This window comes from Thermobia domestica, chromosome 6 (assembly GCF_964235325.1).
Source record: "Thermobia domestica chromosome 6, izTheDome1.hap1.1, whole genome shotgun sequence".
In the NCBI taxonomy this organism is placed as follows: Eukaryota; Metazoa; Arthropoda; class Insecta; order Zygentoma; family Lepismatidae; genus Thermobia; species Thermobia domestica.
This window is the reverse complement of record NC_137459.1, coordinates 161,219,800-161,242,105: the sequence shown is the minus strand read 5'-3', so window position 1 is coordinate 161,242,105 and position 22,306 is coordinate 161,219,800. Positions and strand designations below refer to the sequence as shown.

Genomic DNA, 22,306 nt, shown 5'->3' with positions numbered 1-22,306 from the left:
TCTTTACTAGAATTGCAAGTGATAGACATCCACTACAACTTCTGGTTTCAGTATTGATCAACATAGACCAAAAATAATAAGGGATAGCGAGATGTCCTTTTTAAAATGTATTTTGCACTCTAAGAATAGGTACCATCTTGTCTCTGAACCTTCTATCCAAACCGGAAGTGACAGAAATCAAGGACTTTGCTTTTTGGCACTCTTACTTACCAACCGATCCGTCCCATTAGTTCTATTCTCCACTAAGTTGTCTACTTTCAGTCTGTAACCCTGTATTCCAACATGGCGTCCGCCTGGACAATTGACAGCTATATCTACACTTTTATTTTTTTCTGTCTACTTCCTCTCCTATTTGATGAGGAATTTAGCAAAAAATCTTAGTGTATGTATATATGTAAATATACTTGTACTGTTTTCTTGTATGTAATTCTGTCATATACTCGTATAATGTTACAAGTTTTGTGGTTACAACAGTTTAGAATTTAGATTTTTTTTTTTTTTTTTTTTATGCAGGTGCTCAAATCGAAAATAATGCTTAATGAAACTCAAAGGAAGTTTTTGGAGCAGATGTTGATCTTTGTAATAGAGAAAATGAAATACGATGGAACGTATAATTTTGAGAAGGAAGGTGAAGACGAAATATCATTCCAGGAATATAGGTAAATATAACAGTTCTTTTGTTTTGATGTCTTTCTCAAAGGTCTGATTGTGCCCGTCGCACATATCCGTTGGTATCCTAATAGTTGAGAATTTACTTTTTGCATATTGAGGAAAATAAAATAAATACATTTTTCATTTCTTTATTTTAACGCATAGAAGACAATGCCTAACATTGAAAAATGACAGCAAGATGAACTAAAAATAATCCGTTTATTTTTTATATGTGAAATTTACAATAATCAGTTCATATCTTCTTGAAGACAGAAGTTCTGATATTATATTTTAATACGAAATTCAGTTAATGTGTATTCTGGTGCTCTCCAAATCAATTTTTCGGAAAAGTGAAAATCAGTTTTTGAAGAAATTGATTTTAAAAATCGATTTTCAGTTTCGGTTTTCGAAACCTATTTGCGGTTTCAGTTTTCAAATCCAACATTCGATTTTTTTTCTCCTTCACTTTGCTAACGTTATTTTAAGGTGAATGTGAACGGAAACAAACGAAATGTAAATAATTCACAGAAACAAACAGTACATGTGCATGTCTGAATGTGTTTAATTTGAGCTGTAAAGGGGACATATCCATAATAATGTACTACAACACACATGCGTGGTATGCGCGTTCCTTGCGTGGAAGGTGGCTAGGAGACTCACCTCCAGTGTGCGTGAGCCCTGATTTGGGTTCTAAGGTTGGTACATTAATATATAGTGACTGGAGATGCCAAACAGTATCTGCATCACATCACGACATGTAAGATTACCTGCATGAAAACACTGTCTGCATATAAAGTGTCCAGACATTTAGTTTGAATACGGATCGCCTGGTTGATATTCACATACATACTTATACTCCGCACCGAGCAATGGTAATCCCTTGCTGTTAGACACTTATTTCGCCATCTGCCGTGCGGTATTACCATGTCGTCATGTTTTTACTGGGATTTCCGCCGAAACAAGACCCTAGAGTTTAAATGTTTTTTACCTTTAGCATCCCCCTATCCCTCATCTCGAATGAGTACGGGTGCGAGTTCTAGAACACCTGATGTAAAGCTTTTCCCGGTGGGGCCACTCGGTCGAAAAAGTGTGGAACGCTTTTTCAGGCCAGCCACCCTGAATGAGGATTTCCTGGGTTTTCCTCATTCACACCAAGCAAATGCCGGGGTGGTACCTAACTTATAGGTCCCAGGTCGCTTCCTTCCTTCTCCAATTCTTTCTTCCTTCCCTTTCCCCGGATTGTGTGCTCGCCGAGGGACGTCATCCCTCAAACGTGACGGGCTAAATGGCCATTGATGCCGAAAGCCCAAAAATCTAAATCCTAATTCTAATCCGATGTAAAGCTTCCTAGCTATATAATAGAACTCCTTCACTTTACTTGAAAACTCTAGTGCTAAGTCGGTGATATACCAACTGAACCACGGCCGCTCAATATATAATTTCTGTGTGTTATTTTTCTTTAACAAAACACATTTAACACAAATGAACCCCCCTTACTGCACCCTAAAAGCAATCCTAGTTTCGCTACTGTTTGTAAAGTTGTTCTGTTCTATATGTAAAATAAAATATTAATTGAAAAAAATGATACTGCAGTTTAAGTTAACGGTTCGATTACACCCTTCATATGTTTTCATATGAACTACGTTGCACGAATATAGAAGGATTAAATTATAAAGAAGGTTATATAAAATATCTGTGTGGTAATTGTACACTCATGGGTATACTGATATCGTGACACAGAATTACAGTTCGATAAATTCGGTTTTCCCGAACAGAATTGAATGGTTTTTGCACTTAACGTGTAAACGCATATGCGTTATCTAAAACCTACACCAAAATCGCACTCCCCATTTGTGTAGTGGCTAGCGCGCGTATTCCTGCGTTCGATTTCCGGTAGTGGTAAAGTGCTGCAAGAAAAAAAAAGAAATTTACCCACTTTGTATGCCTTATTGTTCTTTTTACCGTTCATTTCAATATCCGGAATAGCGCAAGTGAAGGGTAAGGGGAAAAAAGAAGGAATGTCACAAAACTGCATTTTCTAGAAAACTGCGTTTTAATATTGAAAACCGCGTACAAAATAAAGGGTTAGTCAAATCTTTTGCCCCTTTTACATGGACATTTCTACATCTACTCATGCATGGCATATACAGTCAAATAGTAACAAGTCACCAACAGATAGGGCATAGCATCCGATAAAGCACACACATGGACATCCCTTGTTTTTTCTCCTTACCCTTCAAGTGTGTTCAGAGCAATAACAATCAGTGGCGCAAGCGGTGCAACCCTGGGCAAATGGTTGCACACCGCAACCACAATGTTAAGCTCAAATCGAGTTCGAAGCAAGTCTCATGGCGGGTCGTCTGCTAGCACTTCGCAACATGTCCGGAGAGGAGTTGACGCAATGTTACCACATGAGTGGTTGTAAGATGAGTAAGGTCGTGCTCATGGGTTTACAAATACAAATAACCAAAGTAACAAAGACCAAATCGCTGCTAATATTTACGTTCATTCCACGTTTCCACCTTGTGTTTTCAATCTGTATCACATCTATAACTTACCTGTCATAGTTTTAGTTAGGCTTCAACTGTTCAATCAAAACACGAGATATAAATAACATTTCAATTACATTGTTGTATGTTGGCCTCTTTATACATGATATCCACAAAGTCTTGCTATCGTTACAGTGAAATATAGCTCATAGCTCGTAAACTATATGAGATAGAGACATGCGGTTTTTTGCAACTTGTTTCACATTTCAAAGCTTTATTGCGAATTACAACACTTCTACATGTGCCCCTCCAGTTGTCCTCGGAGTTTATTTATGTACGAGAGAGGGGTGGGGTTTACTCTCATTATTGACCAATTTCAGCTCCATCATTAAGTAAATACGATGGAAAACCCTCAGAAAAATTTACGCCATGTTCCACCAAAATCGAATGATTTTATTTAACGAAAGCTATTTTAAAACATGTATATTAAAAAATCGAAGTGTAATATCTATAATATATTAGGAGAGGTGTAACTGCTCATTTTTGACTGACTTCAACTACAAGCATTGGGAATTGTGTAAGAGCCTCAATAAACTTAAATATACACATCACCTCATATTTTATCAAAATGGAATAAATATTATATTCGTAATTATCGAATGTAACTTTTACATTGCGGAGATGGGAGAGAGAGAAAAAGTGTAGGTCCCAGTGTAGGTCGATTTTACACCTAAGTAGTGCAAATGATCGTGAAACCTCACCAAATATGACTAACCAATATACCAATTTAATGAAAATATATATATATATTTTTTACGATAGTGATCGTGGAACATTTTTTTTTAAGTCGAAGGAGAGATATTCACCCTCTTATCAGTGTGGTAAATTCACCACTTACTAACGAGGTTTTAACCCCCAAGAAATGAGTACTGTGAAAAAAGCCTCAAAGAAAACGTTCATGTATATTTTTTTAAACATGACAGGGATGCAAATAAACAACAAAATTTTACTAGCCCAAGATAAAAGCTACTAGCACACATCCCACAATAGAAAGCATTTACTTGCCTTCGGTATGGTATTAAATACTCGTCTGCACCGATCAACCACTCGGCCCGGGCGAGTGGTTATTTGCATTCCTGTACTAAGAGAATCAAATATTTTTTAACGAAAGTTAACGTGGAACTTTTCAAAATAAATCGGAAGTTGTAATCCACCCTTTATTTTTTCATAATGTTAGGTTCATCCAGAGGGGATGATTCTGAATTCTTAAAGAAAGTATTCAGCATATTGCATAAAAAATAAGCATCTTAAGATAAAATTTTCGTGGAACACATTTCTTAAAGGGGGATGTCCGTGTTTTGGCTGCTTACGAGAAATTTGCCAACCCATGCTTTGCTTTTGCTTACAGAAGTTTAAGTTTTGGTCGGTAGATGTGTATAGAAGTTCAGCATCTCTATGTTAATTTTGTCCTTCTATCTTGCCTTTTACGCATAGTGCATAGGCTCAAATTTTTAGCGCAGCTCTAAAAGTATTTGTATCCTTTTCTTGGAAACTACTGAAGGGATTCATTTAATTTTTATACCACGCACCCTACAATAGCTGGCAACACTACTGAACTAGGATTATTTTTCTAGGTTACATAGAAAGCCAATAATTATTTTTTTTTAAATTCGAAGAATTTTAATGGTGTAATTTTTTTTTTTTTTTATCTTCACCAAAGAGTAATTGAGAGAAGTAAAGGAACTATGCAACAATTCTAGTTCAGTATATAGAGATATATATAAGTAAGATTTGTGCAAAATTTGGTTACTTTGTCGTTCATAGTTTGTGAGAAAATGGTACATGTATGTCCAAAAATAAAATTTTGAGAAACTACAAGTTTAAAATTTACAGTGGATTTTCAGCAATAAGAGGCATCACAACATTCAGAAAGCATCAGAACCTTATTCTTCTTCTTCGGCTGTGTTTTCTTCACCCTTTCTACACTTTGTTTTCTTCATTCTTGATTCCTTGATAAGCTTCAGGACTCCCAACTCAGATTTTGTTATACGTTTTCTATCCATGTCTTGCAGTACTTTCCAGCTGTATTCATGGCTTGAAATTCCCATCTTTTCCAGAACACCGTTTCTTGATTCACGTCCGCTATTAAAACACAAAACAGCATCATACACTGTAATTTGTATGGTTTTAGAACTCGCAAATGTAGTTTTTTGACATCATTGCCATATCAGTGCACTGCAACTTTCATTGGGGTTCTGTTTTCCTATGCAAACATTTTTCCGAAAAGGGGGATCCGCAAGAGCTCTGTAGATAGGTTTGATAGCATCCATCACTGCAGCAGGCAACGAGTGCTTATGTTTGTAAGGTTGCGTGAGATCTGTTATACCTATTCCAGGAAAATTCTCCTTTGGGACAAAGCATATGCGTTGGTTTCTCGTCAGTTGAACATTTATGACAGTAAGTTGCCCACACTGCTTTCTCTATTTTCTGAAGGTTGCCAACGTTTTCCCTGATTGCTTTCCCACAATATACCTGTAAGCTATCGATTTCTTTGGCACTCAGGATACATTTACTTCCTATTGGCTAAGTTTACTAACACAGACTAAGGAAAACAATGAACTGTGAACGCAGAAATAACAGTAAGCAAAATGAAGTGTGTATTCTTTTTTGGAACGACAAACAAAAAATATATTTACTACATCATTACAGAAGAATGGGGTGATCAAGCTCTCTCTCTCCCCAAGAATATTGTACAATACCTTTTGTCGAAATCGAATAACTTTTTCGTAGGTTATCCTGCAAAATTGTTCTGTATGCAAATGTTCAAACTTGTAACATGGGAGCGATTTTACCTCCTTTTGTACATGGATTTCAACCCCAAATAATGGGGTTATTTCTGCATGATGAAGAAAGGAACATGCCAAGTTTAGTTATTTGGTCTAGGAATTAATTCGTGCGGGTGGACAAGAGATGGCGCAACGAACGGAGCGTCCCACAGTTCCGTGTATCCACACATGTGTTGCAAACCCCTGTCATCGCGTATCGTTCGTAGTATAGGGCAGTGGATTAAAGCGTCAACAACACCAGTTTGTAGTTAAGTGAACATGGCGCAATTTGTGCCTGATAAAGTGTTTTTGCGGGCTGTCCTGCTGCATTACTTTAACATGCAGAAAAGTGCGACTGAAAGTCATCGTATTTTGGTGGAAGTGTATGGTGACCATGCTCTAGCTGAGCGAACGTGTCAGAAGTGGTTTGCACGGTTTAGAAGTGGTGATTTCGGCTTGGCAGACCAAGAGCGAGCTGGACAGCCAAAAAAATTTCAAGACGAAGAATTGACAGCATTGCTCGAGCAGGATTCGTGTCAAACGCAGGAACAACTTGCAGCAGCATTAGGCGTTGATCAAACAACAGTCTCCAAACGCTTGAAAGCCATGGGAATGATTCAAAAGATGTCACATTGGGTTCCACATGAATTGAAAGACAGAGACGTTGAAAGACGAAAAACCATTTGCGAATTGCTGCTTCAACGACAGAGCAGAAAGGGGTTTCTGCATCGAATTATTACGGGTGATGAGAAGTGGATCCATTACGAGAACCCTAAACGAAAAAAGGCCTGGGTGAAACCAGGTGAACCAGGTCCATCACAACCAAAACGAGATATTCACTGTGCAAAGGTTATGCTGTGCATATGGTGGGATATGAAAGGTGTGGTGTACTATGAGCTGCTGCAACCGGGTGAAACTATGAATGGAGAACGTTATCGACGACAATTAATGCGTTTGAAGCAAGCTCTGGCCAGAACACGACCAGAATGGGAGAACAGACATGATAAACTTATTGTTCAACATGATAACGCTCGCCCACATGTCGCAAAACCGGTCAAAACCTATTTAGAAAATGTCGGATGGGAAGTTTTACCCCACCCGCCGTATTCACCAGACATTGCTCCTTCGGACTACTACTTGTTCGATTGCATGAACAACGATTTGATTGGACAGCGGTTTACTTCTTCAGAAGATATCGAAACATGGGTCTCTGACTGGATCGCTTCCAAGGATGAGGACTTCTTTCGCCACGGAATCCGTACATTGCCTGACAGATGGGCGAAAGTGGTGGCTAGCGATGGACAATATTTTTCTTAAGGTATTTATGTATTTTGTGTTTGTACTACAGCTTCAATGTGTGCGTACCAACCGCACGAATTAATTCCTAGACCAAATAAAATCTAAGTTTTACGAAAGTTAACGTGAAAAAAATGGACATACAAGTGCCAATCGAGTCAAATGGTAGAGGCTTCGCAAATTTTTCATGGCTCTCCATCGGGAATAAAACCCGGGACTCCGTGCACCAAAGGCGCGCGCGCTAGCCACTTGATCAACGACAGCTAAAATTTTATATCTTGGGTGTTCGTAATTTGTTTTATTGCTACCTTATCTTTAAAAGATGCGCATGAGCAGGCCGAAGCCAGGGGGTTGACGAATACCTGCCCCGAAATTTTCTTCTTGCTCAAAATTCTCTACACCAATCGTAAACTTCCACAGCAGGCAGATGCGCTTCTCGTCTGAAATGTGGCAATGTAGCGATCGCTATGCTGGAGATCGGCAGCTTTCTACTTGACCTCGTGTTAAAAATAATAATACATTCTATAGACAATCTTAAGATCCTGTTTGTGTACCACTTGACGCATACAACTACTGCCCTCCGCTATTGAAAAAAGAAGTCCTAGTATTAGAGATGCAAAAAGCCGGCTTTTTTAAATCGATGGTGTTTTGGAGGAAAAAACGAGAATTTTGGAAATTTTGGCGTTTTTCATTTTCATGATTTTTCTGTTTAAATAGCTTTCTTATAGTATACTCTAAAGTTAAATAAGATTCCATGACCTGAATGCCATATTTCGCTCTGGAATTCACCATCATGATGGATGGAGCACATGGTTTATGAATTAAAGTAAACATAAAGTACGTAGTATTTGAGGGCAATTTTAGAAGCTATTTAACTTTATTTTAACTTCTGAATTATCGACATATTTTTCTTCTCTAGATCATTTCTTTTTAGTCATCCGTGTTTCACTTCTTAAGAGCTTAGTACTCTAGCTTGTAGCACATAATTAAACTTATGTTTTTCAATGTATCCCTCAGAGCGTACGTTTTTCAATATATCTGTCAGAGCGTACTCCCACATTTCCGTTATACTGTAGCTGTGCAATGATTTAACAGTAAACTTCCGGACACAGCCTTAATACCATTTGATAGAAATAATCAGTATCGGATTTAGAAAAATATTTTTCTGAATAATGTTTTTTTTTTAATTCCTAACTTTTATTTAAGAGGAGCTTAAGTTTGAGTACAGGCATAACAAATATTTCGTTTCGTTTGTATATTCAGCTATAATCTTTCAGATACAACCTTGAAGACCATTTTGTACCGATAATCAGTGGCGGATTTAGAAAAGTATTTTGGGAGGGGCTTTTCTTATTAATGCTAGTTTTTCTAAAAATTACTAATTTTTTTTATTTGAGGACAGTTTGAAGTTTATGAGTAAAGGCAAAACTAATATTTAGTTTGTTTTAGAAATTCCGTAATTTCGGGGTAGAGGCTTCAATCCGAAAGACATCCCGACCCTAACCCTCTTCGCAAATCCATCACTGCTGGTAATTAGTAATAACAAAGATTTAAAAACTATTAGAAAGGAAGTCGGCCAGGACTCACAGTACACGCACTATCTCTACATTCACAAATGGAGTTAAGAAAAACTTTTGTCAAAATGGTCGAATGCGGGGTCGAATCCCGAACTTCACGATAGAAGCGCGAAAGCTAACCACTCACTCATGTTTGTTGTGCAGTTGCGCCTAACTTAAATGTATTCTCTCTCGACTTCTGTCCTTATCCAATTCAATCCAGTTTCTACTCTGTATTCTTATTTCTGCGAGATCCATCTTAATATTGTCCTCCCATCTGGGCCTAGGTTTTCTAATGGACGTTTCCAGATTGGATTTCCAGTTAAAACTTTGAATGCGTTCCTACTTTCTTCCATTCTGGCTACATGACCTGCCCACCTGAGCCTCCTAGATTTGGTGACTCGAACGATGTTCGGTAAACCGTACAAATTATGTAGTTCCTCCTTATGAAGTTTCCGCCATTCCCCATTCCCGTTCCTTTGGGTCCAAATATTCGTCTCAGAATTTTATTCTCAAATAATTTCAGTCTGCGTTCTTCCCTCAGCGTAAGCGACCATGTTTCACAGCCATAAAGCATAACAGGCATGATTATCATTTTATATATTTTAAGCTTTAAATTCCTTGACAGAATTCGCGACGACAAAATATTTTGAACTGAATAATAATAAGAATTTCCTGATTTCAGTCAACATTTAATTTCTTTGTGGGTATGATTTTGGTCTGGTAATACTGATCCAAGATATTTGAATGTATCCACTGTGTCGAAAGTATTAATTTATATTTTAACGCATTCATAATTTGCCGTATTACGATCCTTGTGAACTTCCTTGCATTTAGATTTCTCTGCATTTACTCATGTCCCTGCAAGCGTTTAATAAGGCCTCCGCATTTCTTTTGATTGTTCTCCTATCAGATTTACATCATCAGTATACACCATAACCTGGTAAATACCATTCAACTCTAGGCCCTGGTTCCTATCTTTGATTTTTCTTATAACGTACTCCGGAACAAAGCTGAATAATAATGGCGATAACGCATATCCTTGTTTCAGGCCAATCTCGACGTGGAAGTTCGCGTTTTTCTACTTGGACTTTGCTCTGGGATTCATTTAAACACTTAATAAATCTAGCTTTTTCGGTATTCCAAATTCTGTAAGAACGTTGTACAATGTTTCCCTCCTAACCGAGTTGTAAGCCTTTCTAAAATCAATAAACAGTTGATGTACTGGGTAATATATTCCCATTTCCTTTCGAGTATTTGTCAAATGGTAAATATCTGGCCGATTTCGACTAAATCCACACTGATAATCTCCGATAATTTCATCTGCGTATGGGGTCAGTCTTATTAATAGAATGTTATGAGAAATGCCTCGATAATTATTACAATCAATTTTGTCGTCTTGTGAATTGGAACAGTGATTGATTCTTCCACTCTTTTTTTAAATGTAGTGGGGCCGCGGTGGCTCAGTGGTAGAGCGTTTACCTCTGGTGCTTGGGGTCCCGGGTTCGATCCTTGCCCCCGGCAAGTGAACTTTGTGGTGGACAAACACCGTGTGCGTGGGTTTCCTCGGGGTTCTTCCGTTTCCTCCCACTTTCTTCATTCCACCATTTCATTCATTTCTCATCATCACAGTCTCCTTGACCCTGGCCGGCATAAGCGTGGGACGTAAAACTCAAAGATTTCATTTTATTTATTTCTTTTTAAATGTATTCCATAGTTTTTCTTTTTTGTAAAAAAAAAAAAAAAAAAAAAAAAAAAAAAATCGTAACGATATGTTGAATTTTCTTGTTAATAATTCAGAGACCTTCAGGACTGGGTAAACCGTGATGGTGGTTATATATTCTACAGCCTAGGAACCATACGCTCAGATGAACCGTCTATTACGCATATGATCTATGAACAAAAAGTTCAATACTTTCCCGATTCCGAACAAGCTTAAGGAACAGTCAGTGCATTACAAAATTTGGAGCTTTACCGATTTTGCAGATCCAAAGCACCTGATAGGTGGTACCGGATTATTACGTATATGATCAATCAGTGAAAAATTTGTTCGAAATATTCATACAATATATATGAAAGTTAAAACTTAACTGAAAAATTTCAAGAATGTACAGAACCACCCGAAACGAAGCTCTTAATGTGTAGATTTCTCTCATGTTTTTCTTTATTTTGCTTCAAAAAGAGGGTGTGTGATATTTTGAAGTAAAAATACTACATACAATTCTGCTAGTTATTTGTGTATCATTTTTTTAAAAGTACTTATTGTATATAAGAGGTTAAAATATTATTACATATATTGGTTAATCCTTTGGAATTCATAATGTAAATATGTTATGAATTTTAAAAATTCTTTTTGAAATTCATTGATTATTTTTAGGTTTCATATTATTATCTGCATCAACCACTATTTTTTTTATTTATTTATTTATTTTAGAGAAGCGAAACAAAGTCTGCTTTATCAGTTTAAAGCAAAATTTTCAAAAAAAAAAAAAAAAAAAAAGCCCAAAATTTCCCAAGCAAAAAAGCGAAGCAAGAAAAACTGAGTTTTTTTTTTTTCAAAAAAAGCAGTTTTTTTTTCTCGAGCCCTTGCATTTTTACCTAGCATTCCACTTCTAGTTGCAGAAATAAATAAAAATAATAACGACATTTAAACTCAGCACACTTTATGATCACATGTTGAAAAATTACTGCTATAGGTTCCAGTGGGAAACAAGAGGACGAATTGCACATTCAAATTCCATCCCCCAAGCTGGCTGCTCTCGAGTTTAGATATTACTGAATATCTAAGTTGCTCTGTTAATCATTTTGTGTACGTGAAATGTGTACATTTTAAAGCTTCATATTAGTAGCAAACTTGATTTCATTCACTCCCCCACTGTTAAAATGCAAGTAATGTTTATAAAGTAAAAATCATTTAAATATTAAAACAATTAACACAGCCCGTATCATACAATACACAATATCTTGCAGGTAGCTGCAATATCTTAGGCTGGGCTCTTAAATTCAGAATTGCAAGAAAGTCACTGAAACCTCAATGTATCATAATTAGCAGTAGATGTGTTACACACTTTGTGTGTAATTCATTTTTGTTGAAATCAGAAGATATCGAGTTGGCTGACTTGTTTTGTTTTCATGGTGTTAACCATTCGTGGCTCTCACCTCTTCCACTGTGACCAACTTGGTGATTGGGGCCTTTATAAATACTCTCCTGTGTCCTCGAAGAGATTTCTTACTGCGCTAAGTATTAGTATGTTATATAGAATGCTCGAAATTGGTAGTATACTCCGGTATGATATACACCCACACTTCTTTCCATTAGTTAATATCGGCACATTTCATAGTGAGATTGTACATGTAAAGTTTTTAATTGGACGGTACACTTGAACATTCATGTGCAAAATATATTGATTACCAGTGCTAGCGTTTGACATTTCTCGTTTCGATCACCGATATAGAATGTTTAGAAAATGAGGGGAAAGTTAATACCGTTCCTCGTAATTGGAGCACCCTTATTTGCGTCAACGTAGTTTTGTAATAGAGATATGACCAAAACCGTAAGTGGTTGCTGGGTTTTAAAACAATTTTATTACTTCAAAACAGAAATTCAATTTCGATTTTTATAACTGATGTTTGATTTAACGTCAGATTTCAGATATTTTATTATTCAAAAAACTGAAAACCGAAAATGTCATGAAATGTGAAAGGCACTAGTCATAAATACCTGAAAATCATCCGAATATGTAGAATTTTACTTTGTAGGTTTAATGTACTCTAAACCTCGACACATTTCAATATTTAACACAAATGGAGATGCATATCCTTAGTGCGTTTGTGTTTTGGAGACATGATCAGAGATTTTTTGGCATGGTATCCAGAAAGAAGGTGGGCTTGAATTTCTAGTGAAATAACTGATGAATTCGCAGTGAGAAACCCTCCAGTTTTAATTAGGGTAGTTATTCCAAATAAACTTTAGTTCCGAAATCATGTGATCACATGAAAATTAGTTTTTAATTTATTATTACTTTCATACTTGGAATACTGCGAGAAAACGGTTGATCAGATGTATTAAAAAAAGATCTAAAAATACGAAAGAACGTTAATAGGTTGGTAAATACGAATGTAGGATAAGTAGCATAGCTTTAAGTTCGTCATTGTATACTGTTAAAGTATTTTTAAGGACAGTGTGTTGTACTGTATTTTTGTTCATTTTTCTTCGTAGGAAACAATTGAAAGTTCTTTTTGAGAACATAGCAGGTGTTGACAAGGATATGGTTATCAATTATGTGAAAGCATTAGTGGAGTCAACATTTTCATGTTGGAATAGTCGCACATTTGCCGAAGTTGAGCTTGCAATTTACATGCTATACCTTATTGGTGAAGCAGTTCCTACGTCTGGTGGTAACTCTTTCGTCGGAGACGAGGTTCGTATAAATTTCAATATGAATACAGAGTTCATACACTACCTGGAAAACCTGGAAATCTCAGGGAAATTTATCTTGGAAGAAACAATCGTGGATAATTCAGGGAAATCGATCATATCTACTTAAAATGGAAATAGCAGGGAAATTCATTTCAATATTTTTGTATATTTTGAATGAATTCGAGTATGGAACAAAAGTATCTATATATTAAAATGCTAGTTTTATATGTTTGTCTCCAAAGAAAAGTTTATATCTTTTCGACAATGAGATCTCGAAAACGACAAGTGCTAGAAACGTGCCGCTTTCACTGCTCGATTCCAAATTTTTTGTAGATTGTCCAGTTCTAATTGAATATTTTAAAAAACATGACCGTTATTTCTTTATTGTATTTTTTAGAGGTACAAGAGGTGTTGAAATTTTAAAAAAGTAAAGCATCATATCCTACGAGTTATACATTCCTACACTACATAATTGTACGCGGGAGTAGTATATTTCTCAGGTGTTTGTTTCATGCCCAAATCATAACGAAAAATTAAGGAGGATAACCATTTCTCCAATCTCTAAGACGAATCTTTATTGTTTGGAGTGTTTTGCCCAATGAACACCATATATCACCGACATAATTAATTGTGTGTAATGCATTTACTTATTACATACTGCATGTAAGAAGAAAGAAAACACTGATCATACATGAATTAGAAACTCCAACCGGAAGTAGGTTGAAATCTTGCAAGTGGTGTGAAATATTAAAAAAATAATGGAAAAAATCTTCCCTTTATGGTATCCTTTGCCGATTTTTATCAAAACGTCTTGTACTTGTGTCTGTAAAGGGACATGTACAGATGTTATGAGGAATGACAAGGAGATTCATGCTCATATGTGAAGGATGCGCTGTGTATAGAGCGCAAGTTCAGCTAGTTTACTTATTAATTCCCTTAGTAGGCTTCTCAACTTAATATTTTTTCAACTTAAATTTTATTTAATTATTTATTTTCTTGTGTGTCAATATTTAATTGCAATCATTCATTGCGGAGAAGGGTGGCCATTCTTAAATATATAAATATATTATTTTTAAAATTTATGTGTTCTCTTACTGTTAGTTTGTTCCACTAGACCTGGAAATTGCAAAATTTATACCTGGAAAATTCAAGGAAATTGAGTTCAATATTTTTGTATGAACTCTGGAATATTTGGATTTTGTGTGAAATGGTTTCTCCTTTTTTGTCAAATATTAATAAGTAAAAGACTTCTCCTTTGGCCAAAATGTACTTGCTCATTAAGGTTGTTTTGTCTTCTGTCTTCTGGCTTCTATAAAATCTTCCGAAGATCTCACTGTGTTTTGCAACATAGCCAAGTTGTTTTGATCATAAAAGAAGAAAGTTACTTAAATCTTTAGGGATGGTTGGGTTCAAATTGGAAAATTAATAATAATATCAATAATAATAAACCGTCATGAACTCGGCGCACCTTCATCGTATAGCTTGTATTGTTTTTCGGGTGAATGAAGAAAGGTAGATATTATAGGAACTCTCTGTCTGTAAACTGGTGATTTCCAAAGAGTAATGATAAACATACTACGTGAATGTAGTATACGTTGCATCTAACAATTCCAAGTGGAAATCAAATCGAAAATTCCTCGACACAATGTGGAACAGGTGATAATTAGGAGATTATATGGAAAGTGATGAACTAATGGATCACATATTAACAAAGAGAAAAAATAGCCCTCTGAATCAAGAAGTATTTTAATATATAACCATTTTACATAATATTAGCGGAAGAAAAGAGAGTGTATATACCCATATACTATTTGTTATTGTTCATTGAAGTTTAGCGTATCTTCAACACCGAGCCTGTGTGACACGTGAACCTACAGTTGAATGCAAACAACCGCATAAAATTTCACTTCTACCGGAAATCGAACCCAAGACTCCATGCACCAAAGGCGTGCCTGGCTTAGGAGCTATTTCCTATCAACAACTGCAACGAACGAACTTTAGTTATTCATAGTGACGATAGTAGTTCCTCACAGTTCCGCCAAGTGAATAATGTTCCGCCAAATATCATAGTGTTATTAATCTCAAATTACGAAAAGCGTTTGTGTGCGCGTTGTTTTGAAAATTAAATAGTTTTTAGTATTCTGTTGATTGTAGCTGCGGCATAAGCTTCGTAAACATTCCGTTCAATCGAAAACACATTTTTACTTTTCGAGCGACGACAGGAGAGAAGAAAATGTGATGATCGTGAAAAAAGTCGATTTCGAGATTTCAACTTATTTAGACGTTTCATGGCCCACAAATACGTATAAAGTGAATTTTTTTTTCATGTCTGGCCGTCTGTTAGTGCTGATGTACACTCGCCTAGAGGATATACCGTTCAACGCATCTGGACCAAACTTTAAACTTAAGTATTTTGAGATTCTTCCTACCCCAAAAGTGAGAGAGTTTACTTAGAGATGAAAATTAAAGAAAGAGAAAAATGTTTTTCTCGGAAATGGCCGTAACGATTTTGTTTATTTTTCATAAATCAATATTACATTAACAACCTTATAATATAGTATAAATTGTTTCTCTGTGAAAAATTCAGAACGGGTAGGTTATTCTTGGAGGTGAGTTTGCTTCGGACGAATATCTCAAAAACTACTCAGATAATTTTGTTCATATTTGATAAACAAATGTTCCATTAACAAACCTACAATATGGTACGTACAAATAATTTTTCATTAACAAATTCACAAGGGGTAGTTTACTTTTGGACCTGAGTTTGCTTCGGACGTTTTTCAAAAACTGATTTTCTTTTTCCAGATATCATCAATAGGTGTTCCATTAAAAAACCCACAGTATGGTTTAAAATCATTTTTCATTAAAGTATTTTTCTTATCTTGTGTAAAGTCTTCGCTGTTCTGACAATTTCAGTTCCCTCTCTCTGGTTCGCTTCCTACAGTGCATCTAATGTCCATTCTGTATTGGGTGAACACTATTTCCTTCATACGCTTAAACTATCTGTACATTCCTTATTTACTCGTACCCAAACAAAGCATCAGACCTCAGTCTTCGACCGTAACTGTGGTGTTTGTATGTTAAATAGACACCAGCCAAACACCCGTCCTTCCAGAAAGCGATGGAAACACATTTCCATTTTTTTCTAGTTTGTTTGCCAACCGCGAGTCTGGACTAAATTACTATAATTTCTTCTTTTAATGTTTCCTCCTTTTTCTCTTTGATTTTCCATCTTCTTCCTTTTTTCCAGTGTGGACTTTGTGGTGGACAAACACCGTGCTCGTGGGTTTTCTCGGGGTTCTCCCGTTTCCTCCCACTATATTCATTTCACCATTTCACTCATTTCTCATTATCACCGTCTCCTTTAACCTAACCGGCATAACCGTCGGACGTTAAACTTAAAGATTTCATTTTTTTCCATCTTTTACTAATTGCGATAGTAGCAATTATTGTCCAGGGCCACTGATAATAGTAATTTTTCGATTATTGCTTTTTCTTTTATTTCTACTTCTTTCTTCACCTATGCCATCTGTACTTTATTGGTCCTGCACTGTAGATTTTTCTTACACTCCACTACCCTTATATTCTCCATTCAGTTACTGCAGTTATAGATACAGGTTTCTGTATAATGAATTTCTGCGGGCTATGTCATTATTATACTTCCTTCCCGTCCTACTCAGACCTACACGTTCTTCCGTCATGACATTCTAGCACACCATTATGGCCAACTGTGTGACAGATGATCGTACTTTTTCTGCACATTTTCTTTTTCCTTTCTCTTTTCTTCGTTTTCTTTATACTCCGACGACGAGATTCCTAGGTTTGAAAGATAACCTCTATTTCACATCTTGGAGCAAGAAATCTGAACGGTGATTCTTTATTGCAGAGGAGAGATTTCACAGCGTTGCTTTCCAGATCCGACCTGTAAACACATTCAAAGACGCTGCGCGTGGTTGAACTCGTTACGCGAGATATGGAGCCTTATGCGAAACTGCTCTTCTGGAATATTTGAGCCAAGAGGCTTCTGTAGAATAAGTTACGTTAGAAATTGATATTCTTGAAGCTACCTGGTCATTGTTGGTCACCTGCTGTGTCCTTACTTTTGGATATTACGTTGTAATATTATTCTGTCCTTAGTAGCAAATTTTCTAGTTTTTTTTTTTCTTTCTTTCTTAGGTCGCGCAACAATGCTCTCTCTACCCTTACCATAAGCGCCAATGTTGATTTGGTCCAGTTGGATTTTGTAACTAAGTTGAACAGGCCGGGGAACTGACACACGTTTAATGCATGAGCTCTACACTGTGTACTATTATGCTTTGAACTGTGTGTCTGTGCCTTCTGAACCGATGTTGCACGTGCAAATTAAACGTTCCTTATTGAAACGTATCTATTCTTTCCCGTTATTATTTATTTATTTATTTATTTATTTATTTATTTAACAATCACCAGATACAGCTAAGAGGCCATTTTGTACAGGATATCTGACAAGAATAACAATGGAAAGAATTTGGGAAGGTATCGGCCAGGGCCTGTTTAGTAGGAACCATCCCAGCATTTGCCTGGTAGGGCTGAGGGAAACACTGGAAAACCCCAGTCAGCATGGTCGGCAGCGGAAATCGAACCCACGACTTCCCGAACGCGAAGCCAACGCTCTATCACTTGAGCTACTTTGCTCGGTGACTACTTCGCTACTTGAGCCACTATTAATTGAACAAATCGTATTATCTTAGAAGTGTTCAACGAACTGTAATCGCACGTTATGTGCTTATTAAATTAAGGAATATGTGACCTAATGTGTGTTAGTGAATCCTAAATTTGTGTTACTTCACATAATTTGTAACGCTACCTTGGAAACGCTATTATTATTATTATTATTATTATTATTATTATTATTATTATTTTATTGGAATTGTCTGTATTCTAACAGTAAAAGCTTAGCAATACAAGAGAAAATGTTACAAATATAACTCATATATATTTATTGTTTCTTACAGTTCAAACAAGTGTGCTTACGTCAAATGATGAAAACGTTAATGGAATCCGGAGTGAGTAGTTCTCCACATTTCGTTGTATCCTTACAGTATTTCGAGACCATAGCAAGATACGATAAGTATTTTCACACGCATACGGAGCATATTGGTGAAGTGGTGACTGCTTTTACGGATGATAGAGGAATGAGGCACCCGAGTCCCAAAGTTAGAAGTAGATGCGCTTATTTGTTTTCAAGATTCGTTAAGTGTTTGAAGTGAGTATATTTGTGATACATTGACTTTTTTTAATGGTGTGTTTACTATGGTCTCTGTTAGTTTATTCCTTTATTCAAAAATACTTGGAGTGGAATATGAGGAATAGAATAGTTTGACTCTAGCAATTGCGCCATTTTATTAAGCTGGATTAATTTATTTCAGGTGTAATGTTTTGAGCAAAATGATAGTGTGATGGAAGGATGATTACTTAATGGTAGATCCCTCACCTTAAGTGCGAAGTCCCTCTCAGTAAATCTCAGATCTTATGAGATTGTCATTGACATTATCTTTGTGGTTTTCGGGGATTTTTCCGTTTACTCACTCTTCGCCTGTCCATTGATTGATGTCCACATGCATGTATCATCTGTCTGTCTTAGTCTACAGTAGCAGAGACGAAGGACGTTAAATCAAAGTTGTCAACTTGTTTAAGAATTTCTAAATCGTCATTGCTATTGAAGAACCACAGGGGAAAGAACTGGAAACCCTATTGCTACTGTACTGACTTAGTGTCCCTGCCTATGTACGTTTGCTAATTGGGTATAGAAATTGTTTCCGGACAAAAGTGTCAATCCAAGTAAAATACACGCCGTATTAGGAGAAATATTCCGAAAATAAGATTAGTCATTTTTTATTATTATTTTATACAGGAAATCTTTATTACAAACAGAAAAAATGCATTGTCTTAACAAAATACAATCTTTTGGCTTTTTCGCCACATAGTCGCCTCCGACATTGATAACATTTGTCGTACCGTGAAATCAACTTCAGGAAAGCTTTGACAAAAATTGGTGCACAGCGATTTGAGGAAGTTCATCACAGCCTTTTGCATATCTTCGTTACTTCCGAAGTGATTTTCTGATAGTGCTCACCACATCACATTCGTAGGAAAAAGACGGAAATCTGATGGGACGGGATCGGGGTTGTAGGCCAGATGATTCAATCCCTCCCATCCCGGACGACGAATGTGATCTGCAGTGTCCCTTGCTGGGTGGGGTCTTTCATTGTCGTTCAAGAACAAAACCTCTTGACTCAAAAGTCCTTATCTCTTACGTTGAATGGCGGACTTCGGTTTGTTTAGTGTGTGCTAAGAGCGTGCCGCATTGACAGTCCCTTCATTGAAGAAATGAAGCAATATTCGCGTCCTTGAACACTCAGCATAATCTTCCCTGCGGACTGCGACACTTTGAATTTTTTCGTGACGGCTGAGCTGGGATGTTTCTATGCCATTGAGGTGGATTTAGTCTAGAGTAAAGTTACGCACTCAGGTCTTATCAGTTGTGGTGATCCTGAACAGGAAGTCATTGCCCTCGTGCACGTACTGTTCGAGGATTATTGCCATTTGTGCAGTCTTGTGATCATGGATGAGGTCTCTCACCAACCATCTTGCCTACATCTTCCGATATCTCAACAAGTCGTGAATCATATAATGAGCTTTAGCACGTCCAATACCCAACGTGGATGCGGCATATGACACAATTACTCGTCTGTTCGCTAACACAATTTCTTGTACTTTCTCAACGTTTGTTGCAGTCGTTGATGTGGAGGAACGCTCAGATCGGTTTTCCATTTTCCACACACCACTTTCTTTCATTTAACATTGCATAACGTGCCCAATCATTTGACAGGACATAGCGTCGTCTGCATAGAGGCTTTGTACACGTCGGTGAATATCTGAAACTCTGTAATTGATAAAGTCATTCCCCACTCTGTCATTCATAGCGTACGACAGCATGCACTTCTATTTGTGAACTGCTTCCAGAATACTCACACAATAATACCATACTGTTTGCATTTTTAAATATGTTTAAGTTTGATGACATTGAATAGATTTTAATTTTGGTTTATAATTCTTCCCCCTCTCTTCCTTAGAGTTACAATGGTGTAGTAGACATTGAAAGTTTCGTACTCATATAATTTGAAACAGACATCCAGAAGTTTCTGTCGTTCGCGAATCTATGAGCTTTGTTTATATTATAGTAGCTGAAAGCTAGTCTCTGGCTGAAAAAAGTGAGAATAAGTATTACAGTGGAAAACATTAAATCCAGTGTGTTTTACATTTCACTCAATAGTAAATGCAATCAGGATTTGTTATTGTTAGTCACTTTGTGTTATTGTATCTGGAAGCGAGACCTAAGACAGGGGAGGAGAGGAAAAAGAGAAAGAAGTGACTTCCGTTGGGTATTACGAGAAAATTGAAAACATCAAGTTCTGCGTACATAAGGAGATGATACAGTATGCTCTATTTTGGTGCCTGTGCATTCCGTGGGAACGGAAATAAACTTAAGAAAACAATTTATTTAGATCAGTGGACAGTTGATCAAAAAGAAAGCTATTTCACAAACCACACATGTAGCTCCGTTTCGGATCAGTCACCTCAGAAGTAAATTGAACCATTGATTCTCGCAATTGATCTTGTGACATTTACTTGAATTACGTTGTAACGGAGACTTCTTCGATGCAAAGCACTATTTCTGCCCCATGATATTTCATCTTGACTAGGGTTTTTAAATAAGATGAATGTTTTGCTAACCAGGTAGTGTATTAATCTCCGGGATAATTGCTTTCGTAAGACAAACTTTTCCTCTTACTAAATCTGGGTATCAAGCAAAAATTTGATGAAATATGTGGATGTAAAAGTGGATGTGATAATGTGTTAAAGGAAAAATAGGGCACTAATTTGTTTGTCATGTGCGTTTCGAGATATCATGTAGAATGAAATTTGGTTCATGGTTCCCCAAGTATTCTAGTCACGTGTACGAAGTCTTATCTCCATGAGAGAGAACATGACGTGAAACTAGAATTTAGCTAACAAAAGTATTAGCGCCAAACGTTGGTGCCTGGGACCTAACTGTGATTACTTTATGATACAGTGTTAATATTGAAGTTATCTCAGAATGCATCATAATATTAAATTACGAAATGGTTCCCATAAACTCTTCTATCCTCTTGAATTAAGAACCAAATAGCTGCAGTAGACTATACCTTATCTCGTTAAATAGCCTTCTCTCATAGTTAAAACGTGCCGCAAGTAAGAAAAATTAGGTTTTGAATGGCCTTCCATGTAAACTATTGGACATCCCTCGGAATTTCAAAAATTTAAGGCAGACTAGTACAAGTTCTATCTAAATAACGATGTTTGCAAACTGCATTGCTAAACAATGGATTTTCGACAAGTAAATTGAGCAACTTCTGATGCCTGGCCTTATTTTCTAAAATGCATTGTTTACACAGTATCACTCGTAAACACGGATTTGAAAATAACGCATATTAGTTTCTATATAAGTTCGCAATCCATTTGGGTAGATCCTATAGTTGTCAAGCTAGTGCGCTTCCAGAACTCACTTCCTCACCTTCGTCAGCTTGTAGCTCTGAAAGCAAGTATATATATATATATATATATATATATATATATATATATATATATATATATATATATATATATTTAACTCTTTGTTTTTCTTTTAACTTGATGTAAAGAATCATTAAATTTTTCTCATATTATATATGAAAAGCACGGATATAGTTATCTGATTATGTGAAATTAGGGATTTTTTTCGCTGTTCTAATAGAATATGATATCACCTGAGAGCAGAGTTCGATCGATGAGCAAGTGGAACCTGTGAAGAGAGTTAAACTGTAGATACACGTACCGTATACTTCCGTATTTAAAAGAAATATTAAAGTCTAACAAAGTAGCTCTGAAATAGAATAGTTAATATAAGCAAGAAAGTGGATTTTATGAAACTATAAACATCAGTGTATCTGTTCAAGTTTTAAAGTTACATATTGCCAGTATTTTTGTATATATATAGGCGTTCAGAGT

At 36.4% G+C, this 22,306-nt stretch overlaps 1 protein-coding gene across 3 annotated transcripts in view; it reads left to right on the top strand.

Moving 5' to 3' along the window:
* Positions 1 to 22,306, top strand: part of LOC145688293 (exportin-T-like) — a 104,378-nt gene that overhangs the window by 57,559 nt on the left and 24,513 nt on the right. For all 3 annotated transcript variants that reach the window (XM_081762296.1, XM_081762294.1, XM_081762295.1), the window contains 3 exons: positions 514 to 659; positions 13,037 to 13,238; positions 18,232 to 18,482. In XM_081762296.1, coding sequence (XP_081618422.1) covers positions 514 to 659; positions 13,037 to 13,238; positions 18,232 to 18,482 — 599 coding nt within the window. The remainder of the gene's footprint in view (positions 1 to 513; positions 660 to 13,036; positions 13,239 to 18,231; positions 18,483 to 22,306) is intronic.